At 40.7% G+C, this 24,729-nt stretch overlaps 1 protein-coding gene across 1 annotated transcript; it reads left to right on the forward strand.

Moving 5' to 3' along the window:
- The first annotated feature begins 2,871 nt into the window (after window positions 1-2,871).
- Window positions 2,872-23,815, forward strand: PPP1CC (protein phosphatase 1 catalytic subunit gamma). Its single transcript, XM_030860330.3, has 8 exons — window positions 2,872-3,140; window positions 13,400-13,531; window positions 14,428-14,658; window positions 19,273-19,377; window positions 20,685-20,908; window positions 21,119-21,253; window positions 22,467-22,527; window positions 23,423-23,815. Exons 1-8 carry the CDS (start codon window positions 3,086-3,088, stop codon window positions 23,491-23,493), a joined length of 1,014 nt encoding a protein of 337 aa, XP_030716190.1. The 5' UTR covers window positions 2,872-3,085; the 3' UTR covers window positions 23,494-23,815.
- Window positions 23,816-24,729: the final 914 nt, after the last annotated feature.

Raw genomic sequence — 24,729 nt, forward strand, 5'->3', positions numbered from 1 at the left:
CCTGGTCCCTTTAGTCACTAAGATTCCCCCTCAAAGGCTAAAGTATCCTTAGGAATACTACTGGTTTTCAAATATTTTCACTACAGCCCCTCTCTTCAAACCTTACATGGAAGCTCAATGTCTAAAACAGATAATAGTGATAACAGTTCATTTTGATTGAGTGCTTACTGTGTGCCATGGTTCTGCTTTGGTTGACTCAAGGGTTTGGGGATCAGAACCCCATCAGGTCCCCATCATCTTCAGCAGGCCCTTAAGAAAACTCTGTGCATCCAAGGAAGACAGTTCAAAAAGTACATTTTTCTTCCTTTTTTTGGCCACGCCACGCAGCATGCAGGATCTTAGCTCCCTGACCAGGGATCAAACTCGTGCCCCCTGCAGTGGAAGCGGTGAGTCTTAACCACTGGACCACTAGGGAAGTCCCCCCACAGTACATTTTAATCCATTCTCCTCACTATAGGCAAACTAGAGGAGGGAAGAGACACTCCACCTGTTGGAACAGTAGCCTTTCTGGCAAATGTTTGTCTGCTAGTCCTTAGTGTTGATAACAGCAGAGAAAAGTCAATAGGCGATACATTCTTTCCTCCCAGAGCTATTGGCTATTTTCTGGGAGCCCTTCAGGCCTACCCTGTGAGCTCATGCCACTCTCAGGCTCAGAACCAGCTAATTCTCTTAGACATGTTTCAGCAAAACTGGACTCTAGAGGGGAGTTGCCTGGCAGAGAATGGCATGTGGACAGAAGCCCTCGCCGTGTCCCAGTCCAGTCTGAAGTTCTCCTCCAGCCCTGATGATGTCAGCAGAGGTTAACACACATGCTACTTTGAGCATGGAAATTTATGGTACTCTTATTGTCCATAGAGATATGTTTAGACCATTCCCACATTTGCTATGTGCTTAGTGTGTGCCAGAGTTGTGCTAGGTACTGGGGGTTTGCGGTGGGAATTTATTAAATATGAACAAGGGCTTTGGTTTCTGGCTGTCCTGACTTCCAGCTGTGGCTCTGAAACTTACTAGCTGTGTGACCTTCAGCAAACAACCTAGCCTCTGTGTCTCACTTCATCTGTAAAATGGGTGTGCTAGGAATAGTACATAATTCCTAGGATTATCTTGGGGATTCAGTGAGATAATTTTTGACACATACAAAGAAAACAAGTGCAGTGGTTTTTTTTTCTCCACTAGTATTTATCAGAAGCTGCTATTTTTATTTGCGGCTTTTTTTGTCTGTCTGGCTTACTAGATGACTCTCCATGAGAGAAGGGCCTTGTCTTTCTCGCTCACCCCTGCTTCTCCGCCTAGAACAATGCCTGGCACAGAATAGTGCTCCATAAATATTTGCTGAATGAACCGCTGTCTCTGATATTCCTGCTCTAATTGCCATTACCATAATGCACTTTGGAGGAGCTTGTGGACTCCGGGGAGAGCCACCCTGACCTTGACAGCCAGCTGTTCACAGCGGCGCTGGGCATCAACTCTGATATCACCAACTGGGCTCTGTGCCCTGGGCTGACAAATGACACTTGTGTGTCTTCTGGTGAACAGAGCTACAGCGCGGCAGAGTGAGCTGGTGACTGGGCAAAGTGGAGTGAGCAGCTGAGCCAAGCAAGGGGAGCTCTGAACCCTAACGCCCTCAAACTGGCAGCAGGGAGGCCATAGGTCCATGTGCAAGGAGCCTGGGCCCCCCCCACCGCTTGGGCCCCCCCGGGGCGGGGGAAACACCGATTTTGAGATTGGATGCAATCACTTCGATGGCATTTCAGGATGGGAATTCGTGCATCCTGCGTGCCTTGAGAAACAAAATTAATTTCTCTAGGGGGAGGGAAAGGGCTTTGCAAACTGTGAAGCGCTGCAGGAAAAAGCAGTTCAATGAAAAAGTCAGGATGCAAGAGAGCAGATGTGTTTGCTGAGCATAAACTGCACTTCAAAACCAAGCTAGAAGAGACATATAGTCCCCAAAGGTGGCACATTTTGGAGGGGTCTCCGAGAGAGAGATGCACTTGGGGAGACTGGGAAGCCAAAGGAAATGGGCCAAAGTTTCCCGGGGTGTCTGTAGAACCCGGGACCCGCCCGCAATGCCCGTGGATGCACACTAGTTCTCCTCTTCCGGTCTCGAGCTCCGACGCGCGAAATCTGCAAATTCTCCCTTTATGGGCTGCACACGCTCGCTCATCTTCGTTCTGGCTGGAATCAGGGTAACCGTTCCGATGATTATATAACTTCCCGAGTTCAAGAAAGACAATCCAAAGATAGGGATGATCAAATTTTTTTGAGGGTGGATTAAAAATATTTTCCCCAAATGTAAGTTACAGAGAGCACAAAAAACGTACATACAAATACCCATATTTCCACCACTCAGAAAGAATAACTGTTAACATTTTTATTTACCTAGGAGAAGAGTTTCTTTATTAGTCATCAAATAAACCTTTCCCTTTCCTCCAAATCCCAGCAAATCTGAAACCAAATAAAGTCAACCTACCTCTCTTTATTATCCTCCCTGTTCACCTCCACCCCAGATTTAACTTAAGGGGAGATTCCAGGGCTTCCGAATCCCCTCCGTGGGCTTTTCACATGGCCAGGTCTGCAAAACCTGGCCCCAGTGAACAGCGTCCCGCGGAGCCCACAATCCTCGAGTACACAGCTGCTTTTCCTCCTCCAACCCCAACTCCTGCGTGCAACTTTGTAACTCACGCTCCCGCCAGGAGGCCTATTTGCTCGGCCCGTTTGGCGGAAGGATTCCGCGCGCTATCGCAGTTACGTCAACTGTCTCCGCCCCCTTTCCGCGCTCTGGCCCCGCCCCCTCCCGGGTGCCCTATGGCCCACAAAGAAGTCCCGGCCTTGCCGCTGCACTCCCCGCGCACATCCGTGCGCCGCCCGAGGCTGGCTAAGGAGTCGGCGGCCATTTTGTTCTTCTCGTGGTTCCAGTGGGGAGAGAAGGAGGAAGCAGGGAGTGGGGCGGTTGGGGGGGACCCGCCGCGGCTTTTGCCACCGCCGCCACCACCATCTCTGTGCTCGTGGCGTGGGAAAGGAGGTGTAAATCCCGGGCGCGAGCCGGCGGCGGCGCCACTGCGGGAGGGTCGGCGGTGGGAAGGCGATGGCGGATATAGATAAGCTCAACATCGACAGCATCATCCAACGGCTGCTGGAAGGTGAAGGGGGCGGCGGGCGGCTCCGGGGACTCGAGGGGGGAGGGGGATTTGGGAGGCCTTTTGGACTTGCAGCGCCGAGAGGAGTGAGCCCCGCGAGTTCGCCCGCGGGCCGGGGGCTGCAGCGGGAGGGAGGCTGCCCGGGGTTCCGCACTTGGGCCAACCCGCGGACACTCCTGGCTCCACTCATTCATTGCACGAGGGTGCAGCCGTCCTACTGGCCTTGAAATTTGAAAACTCCGCTCCCCACCCCCACGTTTCCGGTACGTACCCCAGTGCGCCCCGCACACCCGACCAATCTTTGGATGAAGGTTGGGGGCCCCAGTCCAACTTACAGGACGGCACGTTACGAACTTTCTGGTCCTCGTTCTCTTGGAAAGCAACATGATGGGGATATGGATTCCACCGGGCTTGGGGGCTTCTTTCCTATCCTGCTCATTTTTATTTTTTGTGAGGCTGGGGTCGAGGGGCCCATTACTTGTTATTTGGTGACGAACGTTCATATCTCAAGGAGATGTTGGAACTCATATTCTCCTGCCCTTCCAAATACTCTTTTTAAGTTGTCCTTATCTTGAAGAGGTCTCCGCGCTCTTTTCTGAACATGCCTCTGAACCGAGAAGCCAGCAGTGATGACAGTTTCGTTAGGATCTTTCCAATGTGCCAGGCTCTGTAAGCGCTTTGCGTTCATCGGATAAATACAGTCATGATATTAGCCAGCGCTTCTAAAGCGCTTACTGTGTGTCAGGCATTTTTTGGAGCACTTTACACAGATTTCATGTAATACTCCCAACAACCTTACGAGGTAGGTGCTATTATATTTTACTGTTTTTCAGAGGAAGATAAGACTCAAAGAAGTGAAGTCACTTGACCAAGGTCACACAGTAACAGTCAAGTTTCAAACCCAGGCAGCCAGGAGCTAGAAGTCATTCAAGTCACCCTATGTATGAAGGAAGGAGGTGTCAAGTGGTTGAGCAAAGGTTAAAAAAAATCTTAAATATTGGCTGACCTAAGACTCGTGAGGTGCCTGGCGATTGATTTATATTGATGTGGGAGACGGATGAAATTCGGATTTTAAGGAGGGACGCCGAAATGAAATCACCCCTCACCACCCCCCAAATTCCAGAGTACATCTATCAATACTAACATCTAATTCCAAACTTTGAAAGAATTCAGATCCCTTTCTTAATTTGAATACTGGATAATGTAGATTTGGCTGAGTTTTAACTGCTTTTTGTCTTTGTACATTTCTAAGTATTGTTGGACTATAAATGCTGTGAGAGATGGAGTCGAGAGCATAAACAGTTGGACAGTTCTGGTGTTAGAATTTGCAGATCTTTTGTTTAAGTCATTAGAATGAAACTCCTAAAAATATCTCTTTTTAATCTCTGTAAGGTTTTTTCATTTTATAGTTTCTTAAAAGAAAAACCCATTAAATAGACCCCTGAAATGTTGCTGCCATTTGTGGGTGAAAACCTTATTTGTTCAGTACCTGGCATTTATTTAAGAACCACACTTTTTTTTTTTGCACCTTCATGAATGTATTTATTTTCTCTTTTTATTATTATTATTGTTATTTTATACAGCAGGTTCTTATTAGTCATCAATTTTATACCCATCAGTGTATACATGTCAATCCCAATTGCCCAATTCAGCATACCACCATCCCCACCCACTGGGGTTTTCTCCCCTTGGTGTCCATACGCTTGTTCTCTACATTTGTGTCTCAACTTCTGCCCTGCAAACCGAAGAACCACACTTTTAATACTAGTTACTACAGTTCTTCGATTTATGTGAGGCAGCAGTGGGTCAGAAACGGATTAAACAGTTTGCAATAAGAAAAGAACTTAAAATTTTGTTTTCCATTCAAAAATTGTAAATTCTGCATATCTGTGGAGGGACACGTGCGACTAGTTAAGAGCTGGCTTTATTTCGTTGAGAAGGCAGGAAAAAATGGAATCTGTGGATTAGAAACATTAGAATTTTAAGATTAGGTAAGTCTTGTTAAGTCCAGGGTTGCCCATAACTCTGTATTCATATAACATTTTGTTAATTTTAATCTTGTTTTTTAAATTGTACCAAGAAATTTGCCTTGATAAACTTGGATTATTTATAATGAGATCAGTCTTTGTTTATTAATAATTTCTATACATGTTTTGTACTTGAAAACCAGATTTTTTTTTAACATTTCATTTTTTCATTGAAATTAATAAAGCATTGTGTTTTAATTCCTCCGGAATAAGCTAGCTGCTCAACAGACGTAAATTTCCTTCTTTTCTAGTCAGTGTTAAATGGGCAGGGAAAGGGTTGAAAATGATCCATTGAGAATATATATAATCCAAGGTAGAAAAGGTTGATAATTTCTGTGATTCCATTTTTTAATGCCCCACAAACTTTTTCCTGTAAAAATTTTAATTAAGATTTGAGTATATCTGAAAATGGAGGGAAATGTGAGTTTTGTGGCCTTGTTAGAATTGTTTACATGTTAGAGATTGTCTCCTTTTTTAAGGTGGAGGACTGTACAAGCTAAGTGAGAAGTAGTTCGGTAATAGTACTAAAAAGACCATTCAAAAGTGAAGTCTTATTTAGGAGAATACCGTGTTGGTTTTAGATTTTAGTCACTACAGCTTTGCAGTTCTTTTCTACTCTAAACTTTTTAGTGGATTTTCCTTAAGGAGGCATCACTTCTGCAACCCACCTGAGAAGATCTCTGCCTTGTGGGTGATAAAACCTTAAGGTTGTCACTCCTTCGTATCATTCATGTTCACTTATTTAAATAACTGCACAGTAAAACTTTGGATTTAGAGAATAAACCAGCTGCTGATTTGTCTCATAGTCCTACTGTGTTGGAGAAAAGTGAGGTTTGAGGCAGAGTGACTTTGTAAGTGATCTCGTTCGGGGAGCGGTGATGGCTAGCTATTTTCTTGCAGAGCAGGCAGTTGTAACTTATTTTCACATCCTGATTTGCCAGAAGCATCTTGGCTCTGAAGCTGGCGGTTGTCAAACTGAAAGACTGTGCCAAGCTCTGCACAATTGCTTGACTTGCTTTAGTGATTTAAATATGACCTCAGCCCTGGCCCTCAGCGTTTACTAACATAATCCTCTGACTTGTAAAAGTAACCCATGTGTTTAGATATTCGGTGTGAAATGAAATATGTTTATATTGTAATGTTTAAAAGACAGGGGTCCTGAAGATAATAAAGGACAATCGTAATGGCAAAAAGAAAAAAAAAATCTTAAAATGCTGACCAAAGAAAACAAAAATAATCTTTCCTAATGAGACCTCTGCAATTATTTTTTCTTTACACATCAGATAATTTCACCCATTAGAGGCTTTTCTTGGAATCAATGATCATAGGGCATTTTGCTGATAAAGACAGTAATATTAAAGTAATGTGTTACTAATACTCTAAATTACAAGAAGTCTGTGTTGTGAGCCCCCTGCTCTTCCCACCCCTCCCGCATGTCAGTTGTATGCCGCATCCTCTCCTATAAGGTAAGGCAAGAAAGCTCTTTTAGAGGCATGATCAGAAGCTTACACCAATCCTAAACCACAGCATGGAAAGGATTACTCTCCTTGTGCCCACAGTGCTTCCTCGCCTGTCAGTAGCAGGAGGCAGCAGTGAAATCTAATGGGATGGTGTGTGTCATTCTGTTGTGCTTGAGGGAGGGAATGTTAGACCCAGCAGTGAAATCTAACGGGGTGGTGTGTGTCATTCTGTTGTGCTTGAGGGAGGGAATGTTAGCCCTAGGAGCAGGAGGCCAGGCTTTCCTCCTCCAAGCTGGGGAAATGCATGCCATGCTGCGCCATGCATTGGTAGCCCGTCTGCGGTAGAGGTTGGTGAGATTGTTTTATATCTGGGAAACTGCAGTCCTATAATAACCTATTCTGCAAAAGTATGTGCCAGTGCCAGTCAGTCTGCTTGACTAGGGTGAGGATTACTGATCTTGAAGCAGGGAAATCATTTCACTTAATTTACCATCACGGCTGTTAGTAGACCTTAAAGATTGAATTGTGAAGGAGATAATATTCTGATATGAATTGTTCTGTAAATGAGGAAGCTGGAAAATCTTATTCAAGAAGAAAAAGGAAGGATTCAATCTCTTTGGAGTTTAGAATTCTGGGACAAATTTTTATGTTTTAGGATCAGACCACTGTATCCAAAGCATGTAAAAATAGATGATTTACTTAATGGTCTTGATGTTTTATCTGAAATCTCCAATTTCACCCCTACTCTGAGGTTTACTGGCATCCCTCATCTAGAGGAGAGTGTATGTCACTGATATTAAGGCTTATGAAAATGAAAACCACTCATTACAAACGTAGGTTCAGATGTGAAGTCTAATCAGTGGTAGTTTATCAGAATTGGTGGCTAGACTGTAGAGAGTTAAACATTTTTCAATAAATTGGCTTCACTCTAGATGTAGAAAACTCAACGTTCTTTACTGAGAGCAATAGACAGTGTTTTGCAGCTATATCCTGATTATCTGCCTTGAGAAAATTGGTATCACCTTTAAATGCCCAAAGTATAACACCAGCAGTTAGGAAAGTCAGGATAGGGGAGGGGTGGTTTAGAAATTAAGATGGCCAGAAAGTGGATGTCTTCCTGCTGGTGACTTTGCAGAGAAACCAAGTGATTCTCGATTAACATTTTTGTGGCTTATATTTTTTGTAGAAAAGAACTCCATTGTTTGCAGGAAAGTTTTAATGTTACAAATATTCACTGTTTTTTGTTTGTTTTGGTTTGAGGTTTTATTTTCCTAAATCTGTCAGATATTGTGAGGTTATTGATTGTCACTGAAATGAATATGATGTGGCATATTGTTAAGATTGTCACTTACTTTAATAGGATTATCTTGTTAGCAAAATCTCTGTTGATTTATTTTTACACCGGTTGTGCCAGTTTTAGGTTTTAAAACTTGATTATAGTTCAGCTGAGGCTTTTTGGTGGGTATGCTATTCCTTTTCTATGATCTTCTTTTTTTTTTTTTTTTTTTTGCGATACATGGGCCTCTCACTGTTGTGGCCTCTCCCGCTGCGGAGCACAGGCTCCGGACGTGCAGGCTCAGCGGCCATGGCTCACAGGCCTAGCTTCTCCGCGGCATGTGGGATCTTCCCCGACCGGGGCACGAACCCATGTCCCCTGCACCGGCAGGCGGACTCTCAACAACTGCGCCACCAGGGAAGCCCTATGATCTTCTTTTAACAGTTAAGGGGCAAGAAGAATACTTGCTTATTCCTCATAAATAATCCCAGAGTAGTCTTAAATTTCCCTCTATGGTTTTCATCTCTGCTTTGTTACCAGGCTGTCAGAAAAGTTAATGTTGTTTTGTGAGAAAAAGCTGGCATTGCATATAATCACCAATGACATTCTTTTATTATATCAGGTTTTTATCAGTTTGTTTTCAGTAAAATTGCATGGGAGTTTTTATCATGTGCTCATGTTAGTGATTTGCCAGATAAATAAATGATCAGATAAGTCAGAACAGAGCAGTCCTTGCTGGTAACAGCCATAGTGCATTTTTTTCTGAATCTACCATTTTAACCAGATAAAGAAAAGTTTTCGCTCAAAAATCACACGTTTGGGAATTCCCTGGCGGTCCAGTGGTTAGGACTTTGAGCTCTCACTGTCGAGGGCTCGGGTTCAATCACTGGTCTGGGAACTAAGATCCCATAGCTGTTCCCCCACAAGTCGCACGGTGCAGCAGAAAAAAGAGAGAGAAGTCACACGTTTAAGATCTAAGTTTCAGATCTAAGTTGACCATTTTGATATATCAATCACTAACCTACCTATGTTCACTGTGCCTGCTGATTTTATTTCCATGCAGTGCCTAGCACCTGGACTTATGAGAAACATTCCACCTGGAAAATGGAATTCATATTTGTTGGAATATTTTGGATTCTGTTGGCAATTGTTGAAATGATTTGATACATGCAATTTGAACTACTACTTAGGAAGGTATCATGAGGAGACAGCCCTTGAGTTTCCCACCTAGGGTCTCCTTTTTGTGTAGATTTCTCCCATCATGCACAGAGCACAGTGAGGGTTTTAAACCATGAAGTAGTGACTGCTTTTATTGAGCAGAGCTGTACTGTTTGCATATTTTCTTTGTAGCTAATAGCGATAAAGTAGATATTCAAGGCTTTGTGTTTTTAATGGTATTGAAGATGTCCCTGAGATAAACTTTTAGTTTTATAGTTTTTATGGATGGCTAGTTTTAGCTACAGCGTTTATAATAATCTGCGGTTACCTAGTTTGTCTTATTTTGTGCATCCTCCACTAGAATGTAAACCTCTCAAGAAAAAGGACAGAGTTGTCTGTCCTGTTGCCCGGGTATCCCCAGCATCCAACACAAGGTCTGGCATGTAGTGGTGCCCAGCAACTATTTTGTTGAATATTTGAATGAAGCATGGTAAAAATGAATATTGAAAGTCTTAAACAGATTACATCATTTAGTTCTTATTTAATGCTTCCTGTATGTAAGGATGCCTTATGATTTTATATCCCATATCAAATTTTTCTTAGGGAGCGATGTATGTTGGAGTTTCAGTAGTTTGCCCTATAAAAACTCCTTTGGTTTAGAAGTTTAATGAAGAACAAATTCCTTTTTTTTCACTTTTTCATCTTTATTATTGCTTATGAATTTGTAAAATGACAAAAACAGTTATGTGCTAAACTAGAAACTCTAGTAAAGCCTATGGGGAAATGACACTATTGCTTTGTAATTTTAAGGCACAGACACAATTTTTGTTCTTGTTTTTTGCTAATCAAAAGTATATAGCCTGAGGGCTTCCCTGGTGGCGCAGTGGTTGAGAGTCCACCTGCCGATGCAGGGGACACGGGTTCGTGCCCCGGTCCAGGAAGATCCCACATGCCGCGGAGTGGCTGGGCCCATGAGCCATGGCCGCTGAGCCTACACGTCCGGAGCCTGTGCTCCGCAACAGGAGAGGCCACAACAGTGAGAGGCCCGCGTACTGCAAAAAAAAAAAAGTATATAGCTTGGAATGCACGCTAATTGTAATGCCACAAATTAACAGAGATTTATTCAGACTTCATTCATGCAACAGATTTTGTGCACCTACCATGTACTGACCATGGGCATGTACACTGCAGAGCAAGTGATGTGGTCCTGGCGTTTACATTCTACCAGGAGGTCCAGATGAATAGGTGGAAGCAGACTGGCAATTATAATACACAGTATGTGCTGGGCGGTGACCAGGTGTTGTGAGAGCATTTCAGAAAGCATAAAGCAGGCTTGTTGAGGGGAGAGGAGATGGCTAAGAGAGGTTTTCCAGAGTGAAGTGATATCTAAGCGGTCACGAAAAATGAGCAGGTATTCGCCAGTTGGTAGATGGTTTTGGCAGTTTCTATTTTTATAATTTTATTTTTTGAGCTAATTGTAGGGAATTTAAGAAGCTTTGGGACTATGTTGTTTTTAATGAGTGCTGTTCATCAAATATAAAATATATCTTGATTTGTTCTGGAAAAACTGCATTTAATCCTCACTCCAATGCCTATATGTGGAATGTAGAAAAATGGTACAGATGAACCTGTTGCAAGGCAGAAGAAGTAGAGACACAGAGGTAGAGAACAAACTGTGGACACCAAGGGGCAGGGGGTGGGTGGTGGATGAATTGGGAGATTGGGATTAACACATACACACTAATAGGTATAAAACAGGTAACTAATGAGAACCTGCTGTATAGCACAGGGATCTCTACTTCACTTTGTTGTACAGTAGAAACTAACACAACATTATAAAACAACAGTACCCCAATTAAAAAAAAATTCTCACTCCACATTAGGAATACTTTTTAAATTGTCAGTACTGTTCTTTACTAATCTCTATACACTCCCACTTGAGGGACAAGCAGAATAAGAGGACTAAAATTACCATGAACTATGTCTAATGGTGGTAGTGGGAAGCCTCCAAATCCAGTAAAATTTATATTAGCATTGATTTAATCTGATGGCATTGGTGTAATATGATAGCATTCATATTAAAAGAATAGCCTGTGTGTTCCTTATAGGTGTAAGTCAGTTATTACATATTCTCCCAAAAGACTTAGAGTGGGCTGTTCACTTACAGGTGTGGGGGCTCTTCTGAAAAAGATTCTAGTTGAAACCAGAAGCATCTAGGAGTCCCCTAGCCAAAAATAAAGTTTCCTGTTGGGCAGTCTGCCCAAGCTTCTGGCTGACTTGTGGTAAAATCACTAATGATTGGGGTTTTCTGGCCAGTGAAGCAGGGATCCCACCATCTTTCCATTGGGAGTGTTTCTTGAATTCTCTCCTTTGTGTGTCTAGAGAGAAAAAATTACTTTGGTTCTGAAAAAAAAATCATTTTTTGTTGTACAAATAGCTCAGTTGCTGTTGTAAATATTATATATGTGTCTATTTTGCATAATTCCCTCAAAAGATTATCCTTACTATGCTTTCCCTTTAATTGCTTCTTGTTTCTTAATATTTGATCAGAATGAGACTGGCAGTCATTTAGTTTAGTTAACATATTTTGGAGTCCAAAGAGGTGATTTTCCCAAGCTATAAAATCAAGACAGAAACTTGGGGCTTCTGGCTCCCAGTTCAGTGCACTCAACATTTTCTTTTTTTTGTGCCCTTCAAGAGTTTGACTCTTCTCACGTGTCATCCTTTCTTATTTATTGCCTTTCATTGAAAAAAAATAACACCCTTCCATTTCTGCTCAAAACTTGTTTCTTCAGGGAATTCAGTTTCAGTGGCTATTCAGGCTGAAGGATGGCTTCCCCTAAGACAGTATTTCTCAAACTTGGACACAGCCCTTTTTAATGGAAAAAAATTCTCAACAGGCATCAGAGTTTATTACTTGTAGTTTTTATTACTCTGTAATGTTACTTAGATATTTACAGAACAAAGCTAGATACAAACCAGTTAAACCTGTTGCTCTTGTTCAGCTATTAGGCCAAATGATTTTGAATATAAAGCAAGCCTCCAAAACTGAGAAAATTTAAATTAACAGCATTGATTTAATCTGCTCATCACTTTATATTGGGTTTAATGGTGGAAAGATGTAGTGTAGCCTTAGTTTTGTATTTAGTCTGGTCTGGAGTTTTTGCTTCAATTCTAATTTGGAGAATGCTTGCTTTCATAAGTCTTTTATACATAACAAGTATTAAGACTTTGATTGTGAGTTTTTGGCAAGCAGGCCAGTTCATAACTGTGAAATTAAGGTCAATTTAGCAATTCAGTGCTATTTATTATGTATTTAATAACTGTCTAGTCTGTTACAACTGGAATCAAAACAATTTTATTTCCTACTACTACTTACCTGCTGATAAATGAATTGTTATAAGGCCAGAGGATATCTTGTACTTCACTTTGATAGTACTTCACTTTGATAGTAAGTAGCACTCAGAGTGCTCTGATGCGGGCACTTGGGAGTTTAGGACACTTGGTGCTGTGCCATGATTTCTTTTTGCCTTTTCTCAATTTTAATCTGTTCAAATTACTAGGATACCTTTCTCACAGCACACGCTGACATCCTTTGCCCTGTAGAGGCATGATTGTATTCACAAATGCAGGCCCAGAAAGTTGCACAGCAAAATATGCACAGCAAGCATACAGTGTGTTTTAATGAAATGAAAACAACACTTAAGTTTTTTCATAGATAAATCTGGGACCCTTGAGAGACCTGTGGACCTCTGAAAAACACTGATTGAGAGGGGAGATGAGCATTTCCAATCTCACATTTTAAAACGAGGAATTCTTAGAACCAACTCAGTAACATGACAATCTCTAAAATCTCCGGCTACACAAATACTAATTCATTTATAAGGCTGGAGAAGGGAAGACGAGACAGAGAGGCAAAAAGAGCTGGCCTGGTGGGCGGGTTATAGGTGAACCAGGCCAATTGTATGTCTTGGATGCAGAACTGAGGCCTTGAGCTGTGCCCAGGGGGAGTCTGATTTCGCAAGCGATAAGACTTTTCTAACAGTATTCATACACAGAGAGGTTGACCCCTTGATCAGGATACTGTAAAGAAGTCTTACCTTGGTGTAGAAAATGCAACTAAATCTCTGAAATCCTGTCTTAAGATTTTAAGATTGTAATTAGGCATTAAAATCATATTCTTTATAAGTGTCCTGAAAATAAAGCCTAGCCAGAAAGTAGTTAAACTATGTTTTTGCCTCCTCTTTATTTAAAACTTCTACCTTTTCCGATATTTTTAATTTTTACGTTAAATCTTATTTTGACTTCTCTTGACTGAATTGGGGTTTTTCTCCCCTACAGTGAGAGGGTCCAAGCCTGGTAAGAATGTCCAGCTACAGGAGAATGAAATCAGAGGACTGTGCTTGAAGTCCAGAGAGATCTTTCTCAGTCAGCCTATCCTACTAGAACTTGAAGCACCACTCAAAATATGTGGTAAGTTTTGGCACACTAACAGTTATCTTTGGTTACGTGATTGTTGGACTGAGTCAAGGATATATAGATGACCTTGTGTTAGCCAACAAAATCATTTACTATTTATGAGTAACCTGGAACTACTTAAAATTAAATAATTGTAGCTTTAGAATAAATACCTCTAATGGACTTAATGTGCTTAGACGTACTTCGCATTTTCTTAAAATGATTTCACTAAACGAATATAAACATTGCAGAAGAAAGGAAAGAAATGAAACAGAATGGAGAGCCAAAAAAAGGCCTGAATTATGAGTATATAGGGATTATATTTAAGCTTAAAGCAACACTGGTTATGCCTAAAAATATGCCATTTTGTAGTTCTGTTTCTACATGATAAATACAGATAACTGGTATAAAAACTAAACTCTATCTGAGAAATACTATATTTATTCTTCTAACATATTTGACTGCATTGATGAATCTTGTGGTGTTTGTTTTTGTTTTTAAGTAAAATGCTCTTTGGCATTATCTAGCAGGGAGACATTGAAAGCCAGATGCATTGGTGGGTGTACTGTGTGTACACCTTTGTTCACACCGGGCCAGGGCTTGTTAAGAGTGCAGCACTTCTGCTGACACGGTCCCCAGAGACTGAGCTGTGGGAGATCTGATATTGATCGGCCAACCTGAAAGGAAAACCGTGTTACTTGGCAAGAAGCCCTGCCTAGGCATTAATAATCCTTTCCATAAAATAAATTCTCAATTAGTTGAGTTTTCTGTGAGAGTCTGGATACACACATACACTTAAAATTATCACTAAGCTCAGTTGAACTAAATATGATACAAGTTTGGAAATTAGTAATGTTAGTGGTCTGGACTATATGTATGAAGACAGTATGTAACAGAATTCTTGCTTCTAGGTGATATCCATGGACAATACTATGATTTGCTTCGACTTTTTGAGTACGGTGGTTTCCCACCAGAAAGCAACTACCTGTTTCTTGGGGACTATGTGGACAGGGGAAAGCAGTCATTGGAGACTATTTGCCTCTTATTGGCTTACAAAATCAAATATCCCGAGAATTTTTTTCTTCTCAGAGGAAACCACGAATGTGCCAGCATCAATAGAATTTATGGATTTTATGATGAATGTAAGTACTTTCTACGTCTAAGGAAGATTTACTCAAATTGAGATTCTTGGTCATAAACTGAACATATTTCTGTTAGGATTTGCGAGTTTAGATGTAGTGTTGTAATTTCTCATGTTTACTATTTCATTAACTTGTTTTTATCCTGGTTTTTCTTTCTTGGTGTAAAGAATAGCACTCATTGCCATATAATAATCCCCTGGATTCTTGTATGATGTGATGATTAGATTAGGAAGTAGCAATCACAGTGATGATTTCTTTAAGATAATTTTTGTGATGAATAGTCACAGATAATTTAATTCTTAGTACAACTCTGAGAATCTGTCCATATAATTACCTTCGTTTTTGACAACTTTGAGATAAAATCTGATTTTGTAAACTTCATCCATCTTAAGTGTACAATTCAGTGATTAAGTGAATTCATAGTTATGCAACCATCACCACAGCCCTATGCAAGCACTAATTACTTTCTGTCTCTATAGGTTTGCCTTTTCTAGACATTTCATGTAAATGGAAACTTGCAATATACAAATAATTACTTTTTGTAATTTGTAATATAGTTTTTTTCTTTCTGGCACATCTGCACCCCAGGAAAAATAGCAGTTACTATCTGAAATTGTGCTGAAAGGAGAAAACAAAATTGGGGGGGGGAAGCTAATTAAAAATATTTGTAGGGCTTCCCTGGTGGCGCAGTGGTTGAGAGTCCGCCTACCAATGCAGGGGACACGGGTTCGTGCCCCGGTCCGCGGAGCGGCTGGGCCAGTGAGCCATGGCCGCTGAGCCTGCGCGTCCAGAGCCTGTGCTCCGCAACGGGAGAGGCCACAACAGTGAGAGGCCCGCGTACCGCAAAAAAAAAAAATTTTTTTACAAGAGTCTTTCTTTTTTTTAATTTTTAAAATTTATTTATTCTTTTATTGTTTATTTTTGGCTGAGTTGGGTCTTCGTTGTTGCTCACAGGCTTTCTCTAGTTGCGGAGAGCAGGGCTATTCTTCGTTGCAGTGCACGGGCCTCTCATTACAGTGGCTTCTCGTTGTGGAGCACGGGCTCTAGGCGCACAGGCTTCAGTAGTTGTGGCTCGTGGGCTCTAGAACGCAGGCTGAGTAGTTGTGGCGCACGGGCTTAGTTGCTCCGTGGCATGTGGGATCTTCCCGGATCAGGGCTCGAACCCATGTCCCCCACATTGGCAGGTGGATTCTTAACCACTGCCCCACCAGGGAAGTCCCAGAAACAAGTTTCTTAAAGCCTTGAAAATAATCAGTTTTGGTGGAGAGTTTTATTGTTGGTGCTGCTGTTTTTAAGTAACTATAAAAATTTTTTTTTTTTAATTTAAAAAAAATCCTTACCTCCATCTTCCTTTTGTATTCATCATTTCTGCCAGCAGGAGGGTTCAGGCTGGGAGGAAAAGGAATTTGAATTACTAGCACTTGCCAGTATAATTATAACAAGACTGGTAAAGCATTGTCACTGTGACCCTCCCCTAGACTGTAATAATAACCTATAGTCTCTCAGGGTATGGTGTTTTTCCATCTCAGTTTCACATAGATGTGTTCAGCTAGCGTATTTGTTAGAAGTACATTGCTAGAAAGGTTATGTTTATAGACTTGGCCCTCGTACTCGCAACCTCTTACATGACTATATATGTATGTCTATGGCCCTGAGACCCAGCTCATAAGATGAGGCTGGAGGAAATTAGCTATACTTCAGTAAAAAATTAAAACAAAACAAAACAGGATGAGGCAGGAGGGATTACCAAGAAGAAAAATACTGTGGTTTCTGAACTGACTGGGACACCTGAGTTGGGCAGGAAAGATACTTGATATTGACAATGAGTCTATTAGAGAAGTACTAGTAAGGCAGTTAGTTACTACTCCTTAGGTAATGAAATGAGAGGCAGAGAATTTTATAATTTTGTTTTAGGTATTTGTTACAGGTACTACTTTTTAGAACAGGTTCCTTTTTACACAGCTGTTAGCAAGTATTTTGTTGTTTTCATTAACGAAGTTCAAATCCATAAGATCTCTTCCTTGTGGCATATATCCTAGTCTAAAGGTATTGGCTACATCATTTTTGTTTCTGTTTAATGTGAGGCCCTATGATTTAGAAGGTCAGCACTGACTGGAATTAGTTTTGACTCTTGTTCGTCCTTAAGACTGATGTAATGACCTTGTACTCCAGCTTTCCCCTCTCCCATCAGGCAGGTATAATTTGTGGGCCTAAAAGTGTTCTTGACTTAGGTGGCTTTCAGTTGATGCTTTGCTGACTTTTTTTAAAAACCTTGATAATTTTTTAAAAATTTTATTGTACTGAAAAATTTTATTCAAATGGAAATTTCCATGGAACAATTTAAAAACCACTGTTTTATGTGGTAGACTTATTTCCTAAGTGTAACAAGCACTCTGTGCTACAATTTCTCCCTCCACCCCCAATTTTATGACTGTAGTCCTGGAATAGCCGAGGTATCTGTTGTTGGATAAAATGTGAATGTGTGTTATACTTTTCTGATACCAGAGCTGTCTGGTCTATAGTAATAGGAAACTGCATTAGGGGTTCTGGCTCAGAATCTGAGGATTTGGAAGCTTGAAGAGACCTTGGCAATTATCCAGGAATCCTGGAGCCAGATGCTCCTAGTGGTCTGAAGTGGCCTTAGGGAGGAAGTGTAGAGAGGAGAGGAAGCAGGAGCCCAGGACTTAGTTAAGATGCTCAGAGACAACAGGAGGAAGAATCTTAATTTTTTTTTAATTTATTTATTTTTGACTGCATTGGGTCTTTGTTGCTGTGTGCGGGCTTTTGCTAGTTGCGGTGAGCAGGGGCTACTCTGCGTCGTGGTGCGCGGGCTTCTCATTGCGGTGGCTTCTCTTGTTGCGGAGCATGGCCTCTAGGCCCACGGGCTTCAGTAGTTGTGGCACACAGGCTCAGTAGTTGTGGCTTGTGGGCTCTAGAGCGCAGGCTCACTAGTTGTGGGATACGGGCTTCGTTGCTCCGCGGCATGTGAGATCTTCCTGGACCAGGGCTGGAACCTGTGTCCCCTGCATTGGCAGGCGGATTCTTAACCACTGAGCCACCAGGGAAGCCCAAGGATCTTAATTTTTGATAGAGAAGCCAACAAAAATAGCAAAGGAATCCATAAGAGTAGCTGGAGTGCGTTGTGAAACTAAAGAATCAAGGAGTGAAGCAGATTTCAAGAAGGAAGAGAATCTGTTGGCACTGGCAAATGCAGCATCTGAGCAAAGGAAAAATCTAGGGGAGCCATTGGAATGTTGTTCAGAGACAGGCTTCAGTAGAAAATGGAGACAGAACCAAATCACTTTTATACATAGGGGTTAGGACAGCCCAGCCCTGTTCTTGTATTATTACCATTGTTGGAAATTGGAGGTGCACAGGTTCCCCTTCAGGCTTTTGTAGAGAGGAATTCCGTTAGGCTTCCAGAAAACTCCAGTGAAGGAAGATGTGGGACAAAGGGAATTAGTGGCCTCCAAAGAAATACAAAACAGGGTGAACCATGGTGAGGGTTATACCCAGTCATAGAGAAACGTAAACTATTAGGAGAAAAAACAGAAATCCTCCTCTGCAAAGGGAGAAGTCAAACGTTTGTTGAATTTGCATTGCGTTTCAAACCTGTGCTAAACTTTCTCCCTGACTTGATTTGCTGTGGAGTGGAAGATGTGGTTCAGGAAGCCTGTTGCTTGGGCCCTTCTCGAACTCAAAAGAAAGGGTACATTGAAAACTGTAAACCTTTCAGTATCCACAGGATGAAAATGGAGAAGAGACTGAGGACAAATTTGGTTTAGGAGTAAGATTGTGCTTTTAACTTTAGTGCTTTTAACCTTAGTATGGAGTGTACAGGAGACGAAGGCACCCTAACAATTGGGTCTTCCTCATCCAATTCAGAAAGATTTGTATTTCCAGGGTTTATGAGTGGGTTTTTTACTCAAAACATAGTTTTCCTGTGGAAAGCACACAGTGACTCCAGAATGCATGGAATATATGGGTTGGTGAGGTGGGAATATAACCACTCTGTAACGTTTTTGGTGGGGGGGGCATTCTCAGTGTTTGTGCAGCATGTTAGGGCTATCCTGGTGTGCCTGCAATAAGCAATCTGTATTCCTCTGTAGTCGTTGTGCTTCCTACTAGAATATTTAGGGGGGGTGGGAATTAAATGGTTCCAGTAGCTTATTGAGGGTGGTGGTAGATGAGATGGGTGTTAACTCTCAGAGGCTTCCTCAGAAGGAAGATTATAATGGCACATGTGTGAGTTCTTAGTTGCCTTTAGAAATAGGAACCTACTTGCAGGTTGAGAGTGGACAAGACAGACTAGATTTCAAACAGAGTTGGTGTTATCAAATAATTGTTGAGGTTTAATGGTTATCCTTAATCATTATATCTGGAATTCTGATTTCAGACTTCCATGGAATTTTAAAATACTTCATATGAAACTGTAAGTCGTTGCTTATAAATCAGACATCGCCAAGTATTATATATATCTGATTCTCTCTTTTTTAATAAAAGCATAGTTTTTGTTTACTTAAGGTAGTCAAAACCTTGCCTTGGAGGACTTGTCCTGAGGGAATGTACCTACAGAACACCAGTCTCTTTTTAACCATCCCAAAATTTTTACAGGTAAAAGAAGATATAACATTAAACTATGGAAAACTTTCACAGACTGCTTTAACTGTTTACCGATAGCAGCCATCGTGGATGAGAAAATATTCTGCTGTCATGGAGGTATGCGGGCTGATTTTAATTCCACATAGATTTTGATCTCTTCTAAGGAGTGTACACTTTGATATTTATCATCCCAATGAGTTATCATTGGGATGACTTCCTCTGTCAGGTAACTCCTATGTTGCTGTGTTAAATCTTGGGTCCACTTTGGCACATCCAGGATCATTTGGATACAAGTCCAGAGTACCCAATTGATTTGTTACAGGGAATTAAGGGTTCTGTAACAGCTTTGAAAATAGAGCAAAAGGATTTTTGAATATAAAATTAAACAATTAATATGCTGTACCATAGATCCTCTAGGATACTGAATATGTGAATAGACTTCTCCTTGGTCTGTTTTTGATCCTTTCAGAAATTTTTCAACTTAGATGTTAAAAGTTATTTTGCTTGGTGGTTGTGCTGTATATTATGTAATTAAAATAATAATTGCAAAGAGGATTTCTTTTCATCTGTGATCAGAAATTAGACAACCATCAGAGCCAACTCACTATATTTTAATAAATCCACTATCCCTGCCTTCCTTATATACTTAAACTGGTTTTGGTAGAGTTGGGCATGTGATTTTAAACTCATATGAGAGAGAGTCGGCTACATCTGAGCTGGTCTGATAGATTTTATGGTCCTTGGACAGCGCCGGTTTCCTAGAAAGCTACATCACCTGAGTGTCTGCATCCTCTATGCCCAGTCACTACAAATGGTCACTAGGGTGCTCTGTATGTTGAGGTAACTTTCCATATGCTATTTAAGCACACTGTACCTTGCAAATTAGTGCATGTAATAAGTTCCAGTGCCCCCCGTGTTTTTTGGTTTTTTTTTTTTTTGTGGTACGCGGGCCTCTCACTGTTGTGGCCTCTCCCGTTGCGGAGCAAGACTCCGGACGCGCAGGCTCAGCGTCCATGGCTTACGGGCCCAGCTGCTCCGCGGCATGTAGGGATCTTCCCAGACCAGGGCACGAACCCGTGTCCCCTGCATTGGCAGGCGGACTCTCAACCACTGCACCACCAGGGAAGCCCCCCCCCACCTTTTTTTAACCAAAGCTAAATAAGAAAATGTAGCCAAAGATTTAATGTAAGCCTTTGTAAGAGTCCCTGGGTGTCTCTGTAGACAAATGGAGCTGTTAAAGTGGTAACATCCTTTTTATTTATTTATTTTTTTAAGTGGTAAGGAGCATTGCTACATGAGCCTTTATTTTTATTATTATTTTTTTAATTTTTGAATTTTATTTTATTTATTTTTTTATACAGCAGGTCTAACATCCTTTTTAAAGTTCTGTTTCCTTCATTTTTTTTTTTTTTTTCACTTAATAGGTTTATCACCAGATCTTCAATCTATGGAGCAGATTCGGCGAATTATGCGACCAACTGATGTACCAGATCAAGGTCTTCTTTGTGATCTTTTGTGGTCTGACCCCGATAAAGATGTCTTAGGCTGGGGTGAAAATGACAGAGGAGTGTCCTTCACATTTGGTGCAGAAGTGGTTGCAAAATTTCTCCATAAGCATGATTTGGATCTTATATGTAGAGCCCATCAGGTATTGATTTTGAATTTTACATGTACACTTAAGAGCATGTGTGTGAGCACAGATTCTCCTTGTTGATTTTGGTGGGTAGGTATTGCTTATTTATACAAAACGTCTCTGGAAGTGTGACCTACAGGATATCAGGCTCAACGGGAAACTGAAGAGTGGTTTTACCCACCTAAAATTTGCACCTCCTTATACTGAAAATGTTTTCTCTCCAAGGTGGTTGAAGATGGATATGAATTTTTTGCAAAGAGGCAGTTGGTCACTCTGTTTTCTGCACCCAATTATTGTGGAGAGTTTGACAATGCAGGTGCCATGATGAGTGTGGACGAAACACTAATGTGTTCTTTTCAGGTAGAGGATGCTTTCAGCATTGTGTCCTTTTATTATGTCTGAATTTTACTGATTTTTTTAAAAAGTGCTACTTTCTGCCTACTATTCATTTATGTTGAGTAGACTGAATTTTTATTTTCCCTTAACTGGTGTTTGTCCTAGTTCAGTATTGAGTGAATTCCTTTTAAAGGAAAAAAATTATCATAGAACCCTTCCTCCAGTGTTGAATTTAACTGTTTTTACATTATTTAAATACATAAAAACCACAATATATTAGCTTCGTATGCTTATGGCTCCTTTACTACAAGTCTAAAACTACAGTGTCAGTGCAACGTTCAGCTAAAATTAAATCACCACTTGAACGTGAAAGTAATACTGACTGCCATGTGCCAGATGTGCTATGTAATTACTCACTTCTCCCACCACTTTTCTCTAGTCTAATTTCTATAAAACCTCTTATTGATTCACCATGACATCATTTGGCCTTCACTTGGCACAAAAGAATCATTTACACATAAAGTCTACCTCAGTCTTTTTCTCATTCACTTGTTATGAATAAACTTGTATGACTTCAGGCTAGCCCAATCATAACAAAAATACAGCCACTGAAGTCATGTGGCAGTCATCAGTTAACTGAATTTAAAACAGGTGTTTTTTGTGTTTAACCAAGTATCAGGGAGAGCTTGCAGCTCCCAGAGATTGTGATAGGATTCCCTAGGGCAGGGGTCCCCAACCCCCGGGGCCAAGTTAGGAACCTGGCTGCACAGGGTGAGCGACTGAGGCTTCATTTGCCACTCTCCATCGCTCTTCATCCATCGCTCGCATTACCGCCTGAACTATCGCCGCCAGCCCCGCCCTGTGGAAAAACTGTCTTCCACGAAACCGGTCCCTGGTGCCAAAAAGGTTGGGAACTGCTGCCCTAGGGGTTTGAGGGATACTATTCTAAAGAACTCCCCCACCACCACCCATCAGAAGGGATACCTAAAGGTGTGACTTCCAAAAATTGTCATTTTATCCTGAGGCAAAATTTGTTCAGCTCATATATCTTAGCTGTTCATCAGAGCATTTATTACCAAAATGTTTGTCAGCTTGGTTTGTATTAATATGCCAGTGGGGCCTTCCAAGTTGTTGGGTCAGTTTTAAACAAAAAACTTTCTAACAAAAGATTTGAGTGAAATGTAAGATTTGAGGTTGAGTGTATTCCTAAAATGCATGGTCTTTTGAATCTTTGCAGATTTTAAAACCTGCAGAAAAAAAGAAGCCGAATGCCACGAGGCCCGTAACACCTCCAAGGGGTATGATCACAAAGCAAGCAAAGAAATAGATGTCATTTTGACACTGCCTAGTTCGGACTTGTAACATATAGTGTATAACCTTCATTTTTAAAAGTGTAATGTGTATTGGTCAGCTTGCTCAAAAAGTGTTTGTGGGCCCCCCCTTCCATTTTTGACTTAATGAATAGTATTTGCTGGTTATAACAGCAAATGAAAGACTCTCCACTCACAAGGAAAAATGTTTTGTTTTGTTTAGTTCTCTGTTCCTTTTTGCAAACAACTTTAATGATGGTGTTAAAGCTGTACACCCCAGGACATTTTATCCTTTCTAAGGGGTTGAGTGTACAACTGATCTTTTTTTTAAATTCAGTACAGCCCATGAATAATGTAAATGCTCACTTTCTTTAGGATATAAAGAGAGCCCTAGGGTGCTCAATCTGTACATGTTATTGTCATAAAATGCATATTGTTGGATACAAACCACTGTGAACTCTATTTTTGTTTTTTGTTTTCAAAGGGATTGCTTTTTTTCTCATTGTCTTATCATGTACAAGCTAGTTTTTATAGCTATCAACATTAGGAGTAACTTTCAACCTTGCCAGCATCACTGGTATGTATATTTAATTAAAGCACACTTTCCCCTGTGATATACTTAAAATGACGATTAAAGCCATTATTTTAAATGTTTGTGACTCTTTCCTGAAGCCAAAGTTTCTGTTGAAATATATATTGACACTCCCCTAAGTACAAGGTGGCATGGTTGTGTACATCTGCCGCCTTTATGGGGATTCAAAAACAGGTTTTTGAGTTTGAATAGCAATTAGTAACATAGTGCTGTTTAAGCTATTAATGATTAAAGTTAATAACATTTTGTACAATTTCCATATAGCCTATTCATTAAGTAATCTTTTTACAGTTACATCAGGCCCGAACCCGTCCATTCAGAAAGCTTCAAATTATAGAAACAATACTGTTCTATACGAGTGACTGATTATGCTTTCTTTGGCCTACATTCTTTATTCTGCGGTGAAGTTGAGGCTTATAAGTCAAAACAAAGGAACTAACTTACTATCCAGCAGTTTATACAGAACTCACAGTATCTATGACTTTTTTAAACTAAGATCTGTTAAAAAGAAATCTGTTTCAACAGATGACCATGTACAATACCATGTGGTGAAAATAAATTCAGACTTATTAAATGATCAACTTGTTAAATTCTCTCAGTGTCAGTTTATCAGCACAATACACACAGGAGAACTGTTGATGGCATATTGAGTAGCCTTTAATGAATAAATTGCTCTGGAAACCACACAGTTTCAATTTGGATTTGTCTTCCTTCAAATAGTCTGTTTTCCAAGATGGATTATAATATGGATGCTCACATTCTTCGAGCTCTTACCTGGATATAACTAAGTTTCTGAAGTAGAGCAATGAGATTGAACTATCTTCCCCTACTATTTAGGGAGGTGTGGGACTTAGTGAGTTGTGACATCATCTGTATACATAGTTTTCTTTTTATCTGGGTTCATTTGAACTTGGCAGCAAAATTCAAGAACTACTTTTTAAATTATTATAAATCAACCACCAGTGTTTTTATACACAGACCTTTGCTCTCTTCTCCCTTCCCTGATTCATATGGAACACAGTGTTGTGTCCTTTTACATTTGTCACAAGTGTGTCGAATGCGTATTAATCTCTCAAGTACATTAAAAGTGGGTGGAGGGAGTGTCATTTGAAAAGCACTTTCTTTTATCAAAAACTGGTGTCTCTTAGGGAGTTGGGAGAGGACCTCCTAGTGAGGGATTGTTTGAACTGACATTTGCTTGTGGAGAGAAGAGAGAAGAGCAAAGTCTGCACTACAAGCTCTGGCCCTGAGGCATAGTCTGTGTCCTTACCCACAGTGTGCTCCTGACTTGAAGGAGGATGACCTCGTGAGCTCTAGCTCCTTCCTGCTCCATGTTTGTGACAAATTCAGAGTTTGCATTATTTTACTTATGATATTCTCCCAGATCTCTTTGACTACAAGAAGAAGAAGATGAACAATAATTGGTGTCAGTTTCATAAATCTTTAATCTATGCCCTGGACATTATCAATTGTATCACTTGTAGGATTTCAAAATCCTATAAAGTTGTAAAATTGGGCCATTTATAACCCATTGGGCTTGGATTATAAAGTGTGGAGTGTATTATCTAGCTTAAAATTCTTCCAAAAAGAACAGGCAT

Source organism: Globicephala melas, chromosome 13 (genome assembly GCF_963455315.2).
Source record: "Globicephala melas chromosome 13, mGloMel1.2, whole genome shotgun sequence".
NCBI classification, from domain to species: domain Eukaryota; kingdom Metazoa; phylum Chordata; class Mammalia; order Artiodactyla; family Delphinidae; genus Globicephala; species Globicephala melas.